This window comes from Sciurus vulgaris (assembly GCF_902686455.1).
Source record: "Sciurus vulgaris genome assembly, chromosome: 10".
In the NCBI taxonomy this organism is placed as follows: Eukaryota; Metazoa; Chordata; class Mammalia; order Rodentia; family Sciuridae; genus Sciurus; species Sciurus vulgaris.
Window position 1 is genome coordinate 49123145 of NC_136470.1, and position 16386 is coordinate 49139530.

General features: G+C 36.4%; 1 protein-coding gene across 4 annotated transcripts in view; it reads left to right on the forward strand.

Annotated features, from left to right (window-relative positions):
* Positions 1-16386, forward strand: part of CMSS1 (cms1 ribosomal small subunit homolog) — a 367164-nt gene that overhangs the window by 266877 nt on the left and 83901 nt on the right. Inside the window, exon 1 of one of the 4 annotated variants that reach the window (XM_079100570.1) lies at positions 3018-10354. The exons of 2 other annotated variants lie outside the window; for them this stretch is intronic. In XM_079100570.1, coding sequence (XP_078956696.1) covers positions 10336-10354 — 19 coding nt within the window. In that variant the 5' untranslated portion in view covers positions 3018-10335. Of the gene's footprint in view, positions 1-3017; positions 10355-16386 lie in introns of those variants that run through there. One more of the 4 variants, XM_079100572.1, reaches the window with a different exon arrangement.

The following is a 16386-nucleotide window of genomic DNA, read 5'->3' on the forward strand; positions in this document are numbered from 1 at the left end:
TTTTGGTATGTGTTTGCAAAAGATAAAGGAGTCACATTTGTCAGTCTTCATTTATTTATTCAAGAAATATCTGTTGAGCATTTTACATGAGGAAGGCAGTGTTCTAGGTATTGTCAATAGCTAATGATATCCATCTGTTTTCCTGATACTTCTAGGCCTCATTTGATGCTCCTTAATTAAAAAAAAAAAAAAAAAAAGTGCAAGATTCAGACCATCTCCATGGTCTATAATCCTCTCAAGATGGAGCTTTACCTAAGCCACCCAAGAGTGTCTTTATAGTCTTAACATTTTCAAGAGGTAAAGATGAGAACAGCAGTTCACCACAGTTTATTCTTATTCAGCACATATATAAATGGTCAAACTATGTCTGTGAAAGTCTAAGAAGAGAAAGCCTAAGAGAATCTTTGAAAACCTGATGTCATGCTCTTGGGCAGACATTAATCATGTTTCTGAACATTACACTCTTAGAACTGTCTGATTGTACTTGGCAACCCTTATCTTCTACATATCTTTGTGTAGAATGGTATTTTGTTTGTTTGTTTGCTTATTTTTTTCTCTTAGGACAGTTTAGGGATTAACAACTCATGAAGTCCTTAGTTTGGAGCTGAAATCTTATCTTGGCTTCTACACCCTAATTTTGTTGTCTTCTTGAAGACTGCATACCATGTTGTTTGATTCTTTTAGTATGAGAGTCACAAAAAGCTCTCTAGGATATGAATTTTTTTGATACATAGTAATATACATAAACAATAGAATGTTTACAGGGACAGTCAAAGTATGCACCATAAAACAATGCCTTTTTATTATTTTTATTATTAATATGTTTTCTTAGTAGTTTTTAGAGCAGGGTTTTCCCAGAGTGGCACAGTTGACATTTTGTACTGGATAAATTAGCAGCAGGAGTTAATTATCCTGTGCATTTTAAGATAATGCTTAGCAACATCCCTGGCCTCTACATATTAGATGCCATTAGGACTCTCAGTTGTGGCAATCAAAAATGTCTTCAGACATTATCAAATGTCCCCCCACGACAAAGTCATCTCCTCTGAGAGCATGTTTGACAGTACATGCATGGTATATTTAGACTTTATGCTGTCTAAAGAGGAACTAGGCTGTTATCTTGTGATACTCCCTCCTTGTCTTCCAAAAAGACAGAAGGTGCTCCATAAGGTTCTGAAAGTCCTGGCATGCTTCTAGACATCTCTAGGTTTATTGAATCTTTAGAATGGAATTGTGAAGCTAAGTACCTCTTGATTCTACATTATGGTACTTATCACAAACCAAAAAATTGTTTTTATAATAAGGAAGTCACATATCATAAAGTGTGTGTGCATGACGTTCATATTTCTAGTCAGAAGAATGCAGCTCTGAGAAAGAGTCCCACAGGGTAGCCATATTTTGGGTTATAGTCAAGCTCCAACAAATTTTCTTTATTTAACTTTTATAGGCACCACACAAACATGCCCATTTTTATACCCTGGCTGAAATTTATTGTTACATGTTTCTGTTTCTGTGAGGTCCATAAATGTCACAAAATCTGCTTGTCAGCATGATATTCAGAGTCTTACCCTTGTTGACTTAAGACACCACCTAGTTTGAAGAGATATAATTCACCCTTCGGGGTTTATTTTGTGAGAATAACCTATTGGACATTCCACAATCTGTAGAATTAGCTCGCCTGGGGTTGTCAAAGAAAATTGAAGACTTTTGCCCTTGTGGTTTTATTTAATGTTGAGAAAAGTTCAAGTTTAATCTAGTGATTTGGAATGTATACATTTGACTAGCTATATTTATGAAATTATAGTTCTTTAGCAGCAGTTTCAAACTCTCAAAAATTATGTGTGGGTTTTATTGTTCAGGGTCAGACATGTTGGCAGTCAGCACCTGACAGTGTCAAGGTAAGAATTTTTACATAATGCCTCAGGATATTTAACCTCAGACTCCCCAGTATGGTTGGCACAGAATTAACTAAGTAGTTTTCTTCAGTCTCAGAAGTGCTTGAACCTATAGCTACCTTTTTTTTGTTTTATTTGTTTTTTTTAATCTTGACCTACCAGTTAATTGCCAAAAGATGACTTTAAGTAAGCATTTCTCAGAGTATGTTTTCTTCAATGTATGTTGCTTGAAACAGCATCAGCAGCACCTAGGAACTTGTTAAAAAATGAATATTCATGGACCTAACCCCAGACCTACTGAATCAGAAACCAAGGAGGGCTAGGGGAGTGACTCTGGGGTAGAGTATTTACCTAGCTCACGCAAGGTTCTGCGATCAGTTTCTCAGCACTGCAAAACAAGAAAACAAAAAGCCCTCTGGAGGCAAGGCCCAGCAGTCTATATTTTAACAAGCGCTCCAGGTGATGCACACCAAGATTTGAGAGTCCTTGTTTTAGACGCCATAATCATTGTGATATTTTTTTTCCCTGTTGACCTTGATGCTATAAAACAAAAATCATTTTTGCTAAGAAGCAGATATTTTTTGGTTAGACTCACACTTTATCTCCTTTGAAATATAAGGGCGTTTGCTGTCACTATTTTTTTTGGGGGGGGGAGGCGGGAGAAAGAGGGTTACTAGGGATTGAACTCAGAGGCACTTGACCACTGAGCCACATCCCCTTCCCTATTTTGTATTTTATTTAGAGACAGAGTCTTACTGAGTTGCTTAGCACCTTGTTTTTGCTGAAACTGGCTTTGAATTTGTGATCTTCCTGCCTCAGCCTCCCAAGCCACTGGGATTACAGGCGTGCACCACCGTGCCTGACTGCTGTTACATTTTTTAAGAAGCATAGAATAATCAGTCTTAACTGAATTGTGTTTTTGACTTATAGAAACTTTTGAACATCACCATTTCTTTGATTCTTGCCATAGAAATTCTTATGGTAGCTTTTCACAGAAAGTTATGAGCATAATTATCAAAATATAAATATAACCATATTTATATAAATATAACCACATTTATGTGATATCTGATCGCAAAAAATATAATATAAATAAGAAATCTGATCATATAAATATGACCATGAAGGGGATGTTGGGACCCCACCTCCATCTTTTCCCCCCACCCACTTTGGTCCCTAATATCATGAGATAAGCACATAAAGTGAGCCACTTCCTCTACCACACATTACCTGCCATGATGTTTTGCCCTTCCACAGGTCAAAAAGGCAAGAGAGCCAAATGACCATGGACTGAAACCTCTGAAACCATCAGCCAAAATAAACCTTTCCTCTTCATAAGTTGATTGTCTCGGGTATTTTGTCAAAGTGACAAAAAGCTGGTTAACACATTAGGTAGTTATAAAGTAACCACTATTTGTTTGCTGGACCTTTTTTTCTGTTATTTTTATTACTTTTTACTTATAAAATTTACATTTGGTTTCTATTTTTTTAATTTTTTACTTTTTATTTTTACAGACTGCATTTTGATTCATTGTACACAAATGGGGTACAACTTTTCATTTCTATGGTTGTACATGGTGTAGAGTCACACCATTCTTGTAATCATACATGTACATAGGGTAATGATGTCTCTCTCATTCCACGATGTTTCATATCCAACCCCTCTCATTTCCCTGTATGTAATCTGAAGTTCTTCCATTCATCTCTTACTCCCCCACTCCCCTACCCCCATTATCTGTCATCATCCATTTATCAGGGAAAACATTTAGCATTTGTTTTTTTGGAATTGGCTTATTTCACTTAGCCTGATATTCTCCAATTTCATCCATTTACCTGCAGATGCCATAATTTTATTCTTCTTTATGGCTGAATAATATTCCATTGTGTATATATACCATAGTTTCTTTATCCATTCATCTACTGAAGGGCATCTAGGTTGGTTCCACAATCTAGCTATTGTGAATTGAACTGCTGTAAACATTGATGTGGCTGCCTCACTGTAGTATGCTGATTTTAAGTCCTTTGGGTGTAAACCGAGGAGTGGGATAACTGGATCAAAAGGTGGGTCCATGCCAAGTTTTCTGAGGAATCTCCATACTGCTTTCCACAGTGGCTGCACCAGTTTGCAATTCCACCAGCAATGTATGAGTGTACCTTTTCCCCCACATCCACGCCAACACCTATTATTGCTTGCATTCTTGATAACAGTCATTCTACTTGGAGTAAGATAAAATCTTAATGTAGTTTTGATTTGCATTTCTCTAATTACTAGAGATGTTGGACACTTTCTCATATATTTGTTAATCCCCTATATATCTTATTCTGTAAAGTGTCTGTCCGGTTCCTTTATTGATTAGGTTCTTTGTATTTTTGGTGCAGTTTTTTAAGTTCTTTATAATATAATTTTGGAGATTAGTGCTCTATCTGAAGTGTGTGTGGAAAAGATTTTCTTCCACTCTGTAGGCTCTCTTTTCACATTATTGATTGTATCCTTTGCTGAGAAAAAGCTTTTTAGTTTGAATCCATCCTATTTATTGATCTTTACTTTCATTTCTTACGCTTTAGGAGTCTTGTTAAAGAAGTCTGGTCCTAAACTAACATGATGAAGATTTGGGCCTACTTTTTCTTCTGTTTGGTGTAGGGTCTGTGGTCTGATTCCTAGGTCCTTGAATCATTTTGAGTTGTTTTGTGCAGGGTGAGAGACACAGGTTTAATTTCATTTTACTGCGTATGGATTTCACGACAGACAACCACTGAAATACGTAACATAATTAGAAACTACTTTGAAATCTCTGCTCCAAAAAAATAGAAAATATCGAAGACATTGACAAATTTTTAGAGACATTTGATCCTCCCAAACTGAATCAGGAAGATATACACAATTTAAACAGATCAATTTCAAACACTGAAATAGAAGAAGCCATCAAAAGCCTACCAACCAAGAAAAGCCCAGGATCAGGATTCTCAGCCAAGTTCTACAAGACCTTTAAAGAAGAACTAATATCAATACTCCTCAAAGTATTCCATGAAATAGAAAAGGGGGGAACCCTTCCAAACTCATTCTATGGAGCTAGTATCACTCTATACCAAAACCAGACAAAGACACATATCAAGGAAAGAAAACTTTAGACCAATATTCCTGATGAACATAGACACAAAAATCCTTAATAAAACACTAGTAAATTGCATACAAAAACATATTTAAAAGATAGTGCACCATGATCAAGTGGGGTTTATCCCAGGGATGCAAGGTTGGTTCAACATCCAGAAATCAATAACGTAATTCATCACATCAATAGAGTTAAGAACCATATGATCATTTCAATAGATGCAGAGGCAACTTTTGATAAAATACAGCATCCCTTCATGCTGAAAACACTAGAAAGAATAGGGATGGTAGGAACACACCTCAACATTGTCAAGGCTATCTATGCTAAGCCCAAGGCCAACATCATTCTAAATGGTGAAAAACTGAAAGCATTCCCTCTAAAAACTGGAACAAGGCAGGGATGCCCTCTTTCACCACTTCTATTCAACATTGTCCTTGCTAGACCATTTTTAAAGGGTAAATCCAAAAATATTTCATAACAGGGAGGCACATTCCCTGTCCTCATTACTATCTTCAGATTTCTCTGTTAAGTCTGTAGAAATTTGGCACACTTCAAGGTATGTATATATGATGAAGGTCTCAGTCGATCCTCCTAAGCTAAGGATAATCCCCAAAGCAGTAGTTCACAACTGCTTCAGAACCCCTGGAGAAGGAATTCTCTTAGAAGTCTCTAAGGTGATTCTACTGTGCAACTAGAATTGATAATCTGAAGTTTAGCTGAAGAAAACATTAACATTTTAAAACAGCTTCTTGTGGAACATGGTTTGATTATAAATTAAGGAAAACAGTTCACACTAAGATGGCTGACATTTTGTACCTTCTCTCCTCCTTTAAGAATTCTTTTTTTTTACTATTATCTCACTTAGGGGAAAAAATGACTGATTTTTACTGAGTATTTTTATACATATGTTATACATTTGAGGCCATGCTTTTTCTAAGTGCTCATAATTTCCCAAAATTGTATGTCAATCCAAAGTTTCTTTCCTCTTTTGTCTTAAAAGCAAAAAACATTCCCATTTCTTCGTCTCTCATCACTGTGGCCCCTCCGTGGCCCCTCTGTGGCCCTCTTTCACTCTTTATCCCAGCACAGCTCTAAGACTAGGGCAAATGTCCTCCAACAGGCTTTGCAATTCTCATGAGGGAACTTAGTGCCTTTCCTCCAACTGAAATGTTTCTAATGTATTCCTCAGTCACTTTATGTTTGTCACCTGGGAATCAGAGCTATGCATGTTGATGACCTTTTCCTAAATGATAAAATAAAAGAAGTTACATATGTCTTTTTATTAAGTTACATATGTGTTTCTCTGGAGACCTCCAGGAGCTGAAAAAAAGTGGTTACCTTTTCATGAAGGGTAGTGTACTCTCAACTTGGATTTTAATGGATAATTTATCTCTGTGTTAGATTCTTTGGTGTAAAGGTCCCAACTTTAATATAGTGGGTCATGGGTTTAGTCATTGGATGAGTTAATCAAAGAGCTGCTATAGTTCAAAAGTGCATCTGCATTTGAATAAAATATGATTCATGTTAGAGAACTAAACTTGACATTTTAACGAAATAAATGTGTACCTTTTTGCAGCAACCTGCATGAAACACATAGCACAGTTACACTTCCCCTCTGGCAGTAGTAGGGAATCTTTGACCTGCCACCAACTGCTTTACTTCATTCAGTCTCAAGTAGTTAACCTATTGAGCTGATTAACAGAACAACTCAGAGTCATTGTCAGCACCACAGATGAAAGGAACAGAAAAGTCACAGTTATTTATACTTGTTTGGACATCAGCATTCTTGATTATATTATTTCAAGGATTGCTACTGAGAAATACATATATCTCCCCTTCTAGTACTAACACTGTATGAGGCAAAAAAATAAAATAAAATAAAGACCCTACTCATATATGTACTCTTAATAGTTCCTAACTCCTAGTGGAAACATTCAGTGCTATTTTAAAATCGGAGTGATATTTATTACCAACTAGGCCAAAATCCAACATATGATGTCTAATCCTATGGATCTTTGCAAACATTTTAGTGTAGAGTCTCTTAAATTTTTTAATGACAGTCACTGGAGAGCCAAACTCAGTGACACACACCTGTAATCCCAGCTACTCAGGAGGCTGAGGCAGGAGGATTCCAAGTTCAAGGCTAGCCTGGGCAACCTAGTGATACCCTGTCTCAATGTAAAAATAAAAAGGGCTGGGGATGTATCTCATTAACAGAGTAATCCCTGGGTTCAACCCCCCAGCACTGCCAAGAGAGGGGAAATCACTGGAGAGCTGGGAGCAATGGCTACCCCATTTTTACACTTTTTAAAAATTTATATACGTAAACCTCCCTTTTTTATAGATTGTGATTTAGACCATGCATAAATGGTATAACACCACCACCACAATCAAAATAAAGAACATTGCCATCAGACCTAAAAATGTCTTCATGCTGGCTGTTTTAATCATCTCCCTTCCCCATTTTCAGCTCCTGGTAACCACTGTTTTCTGTTTCTTTCATTTCAACTTTTCCTGAGTGTCATATAAATAGAACCATAACATTTTGAATCTAGTTTCTTTCACTTAGCATGTATACCTGAGATAACATTCAAGCAGTTGGGTGCACCAGTAGTTTGTTCTCCTTTGCTACTGTATAATATTCCGTCTTACACATTACCAGTTTGCTCATATACTCATCAGCTGAAGGACATTTGGACTGTTTCCTGTTTGAGGAATTTATGAATAAAGCTACTATGAGTGTTCAGGTATAGGTTTTAAGAGAACATAACTTGTACTTCTTGTGAGTAGTCCTGTAGGAATGGAATTACTGAGCTTTATTATAAATGAAAGTTTAACATTGTATAAGGAACTTCCTGCTTTCCTTTTCTGTTGTTTGCTGTTTTTTTGTTTTAATATTACAGCTTTGTTGTTTTAATAGTCCATATTTGTTGTTTTTAGATATACATGACAGTAGAGTGTACTTGACATATTATACATACATGAAGTACAACCCATTCCAATCAGGGTTCTATTCTTGTGGTTGTACATAGTGTGGAGTTACACCAGTTATGTATTCATATATGAGCAAAGGAAAATTATATCTGAACCTTTCTACTGTCTTTCCTATTCTCATCCCCACTCCCTTCCTTTCATTCCCCTTTGTCCAATCCAATAAACTGCCTGCTCTGTAATGGCATTCCCATGACCGTGTAGGAGAATTCTACTTGTTACATAACCTCAATGCTTAGTGGTTTTGGTTGTTGTGATGGTAAGTTTTTTTTGTTTTGTTTTTTGATTGACTGAGTTTTGTCTCTCTTCTTCTCTCCTTCTTCTTTTCTCCTTCCCCTTCTCCTTCTCCTTTCCAAAACAACTATCTCCAGGTTTTCATTTGCCTTTCCCTAAGGGCTCATAATATTAAGAATTTTTTCATATATTTATTGGTAGTCCATATATATTCATTAAGCATTTATTCAAATATTTTGCATTTTTAAGTTGGATTGTTTTCTTGCTATTTATATATTCCGAATACAAATCTTTTTTCAGATAATGTGATTTGCAAAGATTTTTCTCCCCAGTCTGTGGTTTGTCTTTTTATTTTCTTAATAGCATCTTTCACAGAGTTTTTAATTTTGGTGAAGTCCATCTTCATCATAAGAAATCATTGCCTAACTCAAGATAACAAAGACTTTCTTTGTGAAAATTTCCAATTTATTCAAGTATTCCTTTAGGTTTTTAAAATTTGGTAGCTTGTCAGGATGGAGGAGGCAGCAAAGGGGAGAGGTTCTCAGTGTGTGTCTTCCCTGAACATTCCTTAACTAAGTCAAAAGCTTGAGTTGATATGGAAAAAGTAGTTTCATATCTGAAATTAGTATAGGCTTTCAGTGTGACCTTCAGACTTTATGGAGTAAGGACACTTTGATCCTCCAAAATTAAAAATAATGCATTGGAGTAAGTTCTTATTTCCAAAGAAAGTATATCAAAGCATAGCTGATACATGGACAGATAACCTTTCTGATTATAAAATAAATTTCTAAAACTTAAATTATTTCCTTGTACATATCCACAGTATTTATATTTGTGGAATATAAATATTGTGCACATTATTAATTCATAATAAATGCCAAGAAATGGTTACAATTTCAAATTTTGGAACATAGCCATTTTCTGTATGTTTTAAGCTAGCATCAAGTTCTTTTTTTTTTTTTTAAATAGTATATGGACACAGTGGCTTTATTTATTTTCATGTGGTGCTGAGGAACAGACTCAGTGTCTCACACATACTAGGCAAGTGCTCTACCACGGAGCCACAACTCCAGCCCAAAGCATCAAGTTCTTTTGCTTTCCTTTCTCTCTTACTCTACAGTTTTCTCTCTCCTCTGTCTCTCTTTATCACTCCCATTACTCTCTCATTTCTCTTCCTAATCCTGACTTGGGTTCTTGTGTCTTTTGCCCCAGAGTTAATATCTCTCTTGTTCATCTGCCCCTCTTTTTCTTAGTTCTTTAGCTCACTACAATATAAGACAGATTTCTTTTCTCTAGGTAACATTTATTCAAGCAGGTCTTTTTTCCCCCCTTTTGTGATGTAAACATTAAATGTTTTGGACTTCTGACTCAGAACAATTTTAAAATCTCTATTCCAGTCACTGCTAACATGTCCGTCAATCAATCATGGCTTACATGTCCTGAAAGAAAGTATACATTGATGAAATAAGGAAATTTCCCACCTCAACTCTGTGAAGGATCAGAAAAAGGCATCACTGAGGATCATGTCATCATTTGACTGCCAGTACAGTATCCCAAATTAAAACGTTATTTAATATAGTTAACATCAGGTGCCTAGACATAGCTACCTTGCTAACACATTCCAATGTCTAGCACTTGTTTTCAGTGGCTTAAAGAAATTTGGTAATTTTCTTTAATTTGCTTTCTAGTGTTCTGGCTGATTTGCCCTACAGGCCAGATTTTATTAAAAGGACTCAGTTGTATTTTCCTACCACTGCTATGGGCATATCCACAAGCTAAACAATTCAGGGAGATTTGTTTGCTTTCCCCATTCATTCCTGCTTAGTGGCTAATATTCTTTGGAGAAAAATTTCTTCTTTAGTTTACTAACTTTATACAGGTGACAGGTTAATTTAATTAAAACCCTTAACAAATAAATAGAAACAAAGATTTTTCAGCATTCGCCTCAGATGAGGTAAAAGCCTCATGTCAAGCAAAGAGCATAGGAAGCTAACACAACTAATCTGTGGTGCCTTAGCTTAGAGTCTGGAGTTAGGCACTCCTCACTGGGGTTCCTTATATGGTACCAGAGGATGTCTTACTAATGTCTTACTTCTGAGGGGAACATGTTCATCAAGCATTTATGTAAGTATAAGAATTCATTATTTCTTAATAATCTTCAAGAGACGTCACCTAGTGGGTAAATGGGGAAGATTGAGACAAGGTTTTATTTGTTTGTTCAGTGCTGAGCATCTAACTCAGTACTTTACACCTCAGTACTCTACTACTGAACTATCCCCCACCCCTACCCCAAGGACAGACTTTTTAAGTAGCATGTTGTAATAGAAACAACAGTATACTAGTCTCTATTTTGCCACATATTACTAACTAGCTGCCCGGTAGCAAGTCATCTTGTCTTTCATTTTATGTTTCCTCGACTGTGAAATGTGGGAATTGAATTAGATCATCACTAAGGCCTCCTCCAGTTCTAAACAAAATTCAAGGAGGGTGGAAGTTATACACTGTCTTCCCTATTGCACCTCACCCCAAAACCAGCCAGCTTCTCTGCTAAGTCAGTGCACATGTAGGCACAGGAAACCTTGTTCACATTTTCTCTGAGCTTACTGCTGCACTGTTCTGTCTGTGGCTGCCTGCTTTGAGCTCCTCTGTGGAGGGCTTGCTCCAGGGCAGTTGCTTCCTGGACTGTGAAATACCATCAGTGAGTGCCACTTCTAATAAGGCCGAAGGCCTCGTCTGCGTGGGTCTGCAGTGCAGCTGTTTGCTTTTGTTTTTTTTTTTTTTTTTTTTTTTTTTTTAGATTCAAATTTAATTGTCCTGCTCTTCTGAGTCTTTAAGATAGTCAAGGGAACATTAGCTCACTGAAAATAATTAAAAACACCTTTTGGAAAAGTGCAACTGGGATTGCAAGCTTGGGGATCAGTCAGGCTGATCGTGGTTTTTCAGAGAAGAGGTTATTCCTCTACCTTATGACATTCGCTAATAAATTTAGAGAAAGCAATTCCACCTCAGAGTTCCTGAATCTTGGACTTTGGGGCAAGACAAGGCCATTCAGATATGCAACTTGCCCAGGGCTTATCCCTAGATGGGCTCTTTGTCTGTCTGTCTAAAGCCAGGCAGACCTTCCTGGGCTTGTAGGCATGTGCTCTCTGGTAGTTCCTGTTGCTTTTGACCTTGCCTCACTCTGAGAGTCAGAGGGAAGAACACGTTCTTCATACTTAACCATCCAAATCCCAACCAGAAGCTTCGGTGGAACTGTACAGTGACTGACCACGACTCTCCCGGGAGCTCAGCACAGGTGTGCCAGGGCTGACGGGAGGCCCACCCGGGAACATGGTGTCACCTGTCCTCGCCAGAGCTTGCCTGCTTCGTTCCACCCCATGTAGTCTCAAGTATATTTTAAGAAAACTTGAACTTAGTGCAGAGGTTAAAAACTCGCAAAGCAACTTGGCCTTATGAGTAATGTTAACCCAAGATCACTTTGAAAATGTTATTCTTGGAACCCTCTCTTTAAGGGTGTGTGTCTACCCTCTTCCCCCAAACCAAAATGCTTTAGTAAAAGAACTTGTGTAATCTTATTGGAAAGACCTCATGTTTTGTAAGGGAAGAAGCAGTATAAGAAATGACGAAACAAGGGAAGAGCACCCAGTTTTAAAGATGACTATTTAAGGCTTCACTTCTACCATTTTCCAAAATAGTAAGCATTATTAATTATTGTCTCTAGAAATACAGCCCTGTTCTAACTGAAGTGCCTGACTTAAGTTTAATAAACATACTCACCCCTTAATTTTTCTAGATAATCCTGGCATTTGAACCCACATAAGCACCTGCAACTTCTATTTCTGTCATAAGTCAGAATTCTTTGCTGGGTATCTCCTCTCATGATTCAGACACACCTTGCTCTGACTCCATGTCAGGCCTAGGTAAATATTAATGGAAAGTTCAAAAACAGTATAACATGGTGGTTAAGAGTACAGATTCTGCAGCCAGATTCTTCAGGTTGGGATCTTAATCCTGACCTCTGTTGGCTTTGTGTTCTAGAACAAGTTGCTTGACCTCTTTGGACCTTATTTAAATGTGCCACATCTGTAAAACAAGGATAAAGATATTACTGTCTACCTCATTAGGTTGTAGTAAATAGTAGACTTCAACAGTGTACTTCCAAAAGAACTTAGAAAATTTGTCTTCCTCATACATTTTTAAGTTGGATCTAGAACTTTTCATCATGAGTTTTTATTAATAGGAAGTAGAAAAGAGTGAATATTTGATAATGTGATTAAATAAGAATTAACTGAATGAAATAGTTAACATGCTGTCTGAATATATTTTGATTAAAGCCTGCATCCCTAAAACCAGTAGTATTTCCAAAACTAACGTGTTTTATATTCCAGGAAATTTGTGTACTCCAAGACAATGGTATAGAATTAAGTGACTAAGGATGAGAAAAATCTCTTACATCTGTATTAGAATCATAGTTCCATTTTTCTCATGAGATACAGTCTCTCCAAGTGTAACTGCTGGAACTTTCTGGTCAAATCCCACTCCATTTGGCTCTCCATAAATGTGATATTCTCCTGGATATACTTAACTTTCTCTATATATGGATTTACCCCGATGCCAAAGAGCTCATAAATTGGCAATCTGTGGATTTCATAAGCGCGTTGAGAGTTTAGAGGTTACTGGATAACTTAAGAAGTAGAATACAAAAATGGAAAAAAAAAAAAAGTGTGGGGTTTAAGAAGAAAAAGATAGCTCATTTTAAATACATTCTATGCACTTAATCCTTTGAACCCTTAAAAATCAGAGTCAAAACAAGGATTACTGGCCTAAAATATCAAATATTCTGAGTCGGGCTGCTTATGTCAATAGTTTAAATTTGATTATAGCTGATGTCTTCCTTAACTTTTAACTACCAAAAGAATATCTGTTCATTTTAGAAAGAGCCAGATAATCCAAATGAAGAAAGTAAAAGTCACTCATTCATTACTAGCTAGAAATAACATTATGACACCTATCTTCTCATTCTTATGCAAAAAAATCTAATTTTAGTCATTCTGGTATGTAATGATTTCTCATTTTGGTTTTAATTTTCATTGCTCTAATGGTTAATGATGTGAAACATCTTTTTACATGCTTATTTCTTATGTGTGTCCACTGTGGTGAAATGTCTGTTCATGTCTTTTGTCCACTTTCCATTTGGATTGTTTGATTTTTTTTTTTTTTTTTTACTATTATGTTTAGAGGGTTCCTTATATATCCTAGGTAGTTGTCCTTTAACAGATGTCAATTTAAGAAATATTTGCTTCCAATATCAAGATTTCTTTTCATTCTTATATTAGAAGCTTATGCAAAGCAAACATTTTTTCATCTGGGTACAGTCCAATTGATCAATTTTTCTTTTTATGGATCATACTTCTGGTGGTAAGTATGGGAACTCTGCCTAGCCCTAATCCCCAAAGGTTTTCTCTTAATTTTTCTTCTAAGAATTTTACAGTTTTACATTTAACACTTACCCATGATCCATTTTGAGTGTGTTTTTGTGTAGGATGGTAGACTTGGGTTGAGGTTCTTTTTTTTAATCTGTGAATATCTGCTTGTTCCATCATGGTTTATTGAAATGTTGTCTTCTTTTGGCTGAGTTGTTTTTGCACCATTGTCAAAAAAAATGTTAAATATAGTTGCCTGGGTCTGTTTTGGGGTTCTCTGTTCAGTTTTGTTGATCTGCGTAGCTATCCCTACACCAATACCAACAGTCTTGATTACTGATTATTATAGCAGTATATATTGAAACCAGGTACCCTGATTCCTTCCAGTGTTTTATTCTTTTCTACATGGTTAGCTATTTAATTCTTTTGTATTTTCATATAAATTTTAGAGTTAATCTCTCTGTACCTACCAAAAATCCTACTGAGGTTTTGGTTGGAATTGCATTGTACCTGTCTATCAATTTGAAATAAATCTACACATTTGGTATATTAAGTATTCCAATCCACAAACACAGTGTAACTGCCCATTTCTGAATTTTCAATGTCTTTCCTAAGTATTTTGTAGTTTTCAGTATACCAGTTCTGTACATACTTGTTGAATTTACATCTAAAAGTGAGATTACACTCAGTTTCAAACCCATTTTTTATGAACACATATGTCATGAACATCTACATTATTTACTTTCAACATCATTTTTAATTGACTCTAAGAATTTGTTCTGGATTTGCATATTCTTGGGTATTAGCAAATATCATGAAGACTTACTCAGTTTTTAAATTTTTCCTAAACTATGACAGGGTCTACATTTCAACATAATAACTAGGGTACTTATTACCTTCTAAGTTGCCATTACTTTATTGCTTTTTTTTTTCTGCATAGCTTTTTTGTTTGGTTGTTTACATTCTCATATTTATTGCAGAACTTTTCACAATAGCCAAGATATGAAATCAATTTATGTGTCTATCAATGAATAAGTGAATAAAGAAAATGTGATTTACGTACATTAGTCAGCTTTATGCCATTATAACCAAGTAACTGTGATAATCAACTTATGAAAAAAAAAGGTTTGATTTGGCTTATCATTTTTGGGGATTCCATTCTGAGATCAGATATACTCATTGCTTTTAGACCTTTGATGGGAGAGCGGAGCAGTGGTGGGTAGACTGTGGCAGAGCAGAAACTGCATCTGAATAACTTTTCATAATATTTTTACTGAGTAGAAGCTTTTCATTGATTTTTTAAAATTTTGTCAACAATGGACTTTCCACTATTTTTTAATGTTTAACCAGCCATGAGAATGGTACATGCTGCATTGTTATTTGAAAAATCTAATAAAATCAGAGAGCAATAAAACCATAGGTGAGCATCTTGTTTTGTTTTGTAGTTTTATGGTACTGGGGATTGAACCCAGGGGCACTGTATCCCCAGTGCTTTTTATTTTTTATTTTGAGACAGGGTCCCTCTAAGTTGCTGAGACTGGCCTGGAACTGTCTCAGCCTCTCAAGTCTTTGGGTTACAGGTGTGAGCTGCCATCCCATAGCGATTGACTTCTTGACTCTGTGCTGTAGTTACGCCAAGCCACTGACCTCCTCCCTGTTGATTAGAACACAGCTAGCCAAATGCCCCAAGTGAGTCCCTCCTGAAGTTAGCAGATTCACACAGACTTAGGTAAGAAAAATAAAGTAATACTTGTGTAGGTGATGATATAGAAAGAGATAGAGTAAAAGGAAGCATTGTGTTTTAGAGTCAGAGTCTTGTATTTGAATCCCAATTCCACTACTTAACTAGTTCCTTGACCTTAGGCACATTACTGAATGTCTCTTAGGCTAAGTTTCCTTGTGTGTAACATAGTAATTACAGTACTATCCCTCATGAATTCTTTGGATTAAATAAATCAGTATATTAAAGTATTCAGCATAGTACTTGGCATATAGCAATCAGTAAGTGTTCACCATTATTGACTCTCATAATTTTATTTTTATTATTCACAGCTGCACTTTGGTTCTTGCTGTCAATAGATATTGTTATGGTTCAGATCAATAGATATTGTTATGGTTCAGATATGAGGTGTCCCAAAAAAACTTATGTGTGAGACAGTGCAAGAAATTTCAGAGGTAAACTGATTGAGTTATGAGAACCTTAGCCTGATCAGTGCATTAATCCACTTGAATAGATTAACTGGATGGTAACAGTAGGCAGGTAGGGTGTGGCTAGAGGAGGTGGGTCGCTAGGGGCAAGCCTTTGAGGTATATGTTTTGTCCCTGGTAAGCGTAGCAACCTCTTTCTCTGCTTCCTGGTAGCCATGTCCTGAGCCACTTTCCTCCACCACGCTCTTCCACCTGATGCCATACCTCAGAAGGACAGAGCAACGGAGTCAGCTGTCTATAGACTGAGACCTCTGAAACCGTGATCCCCAAATAAACTTTTCCGCCTCTAAAATTATTCTTTTCACAACCACCTACAGCCCAGAGGCTTTGTACCCCTCATTGTTCAACACAGTAGTGCCTGACTGAAGGACACTTAATTTCACAAAAATCATCACCATACATGGATAGACATTTACCATGGAAACAAATCATTAGCTGGAATCTCTTTTTGAAAATGACTTCCTTAAAGTAGGAAAACATTTTAAAGATCACAGATGATAAGAAAGACTTTTCATTGCCTGAAAT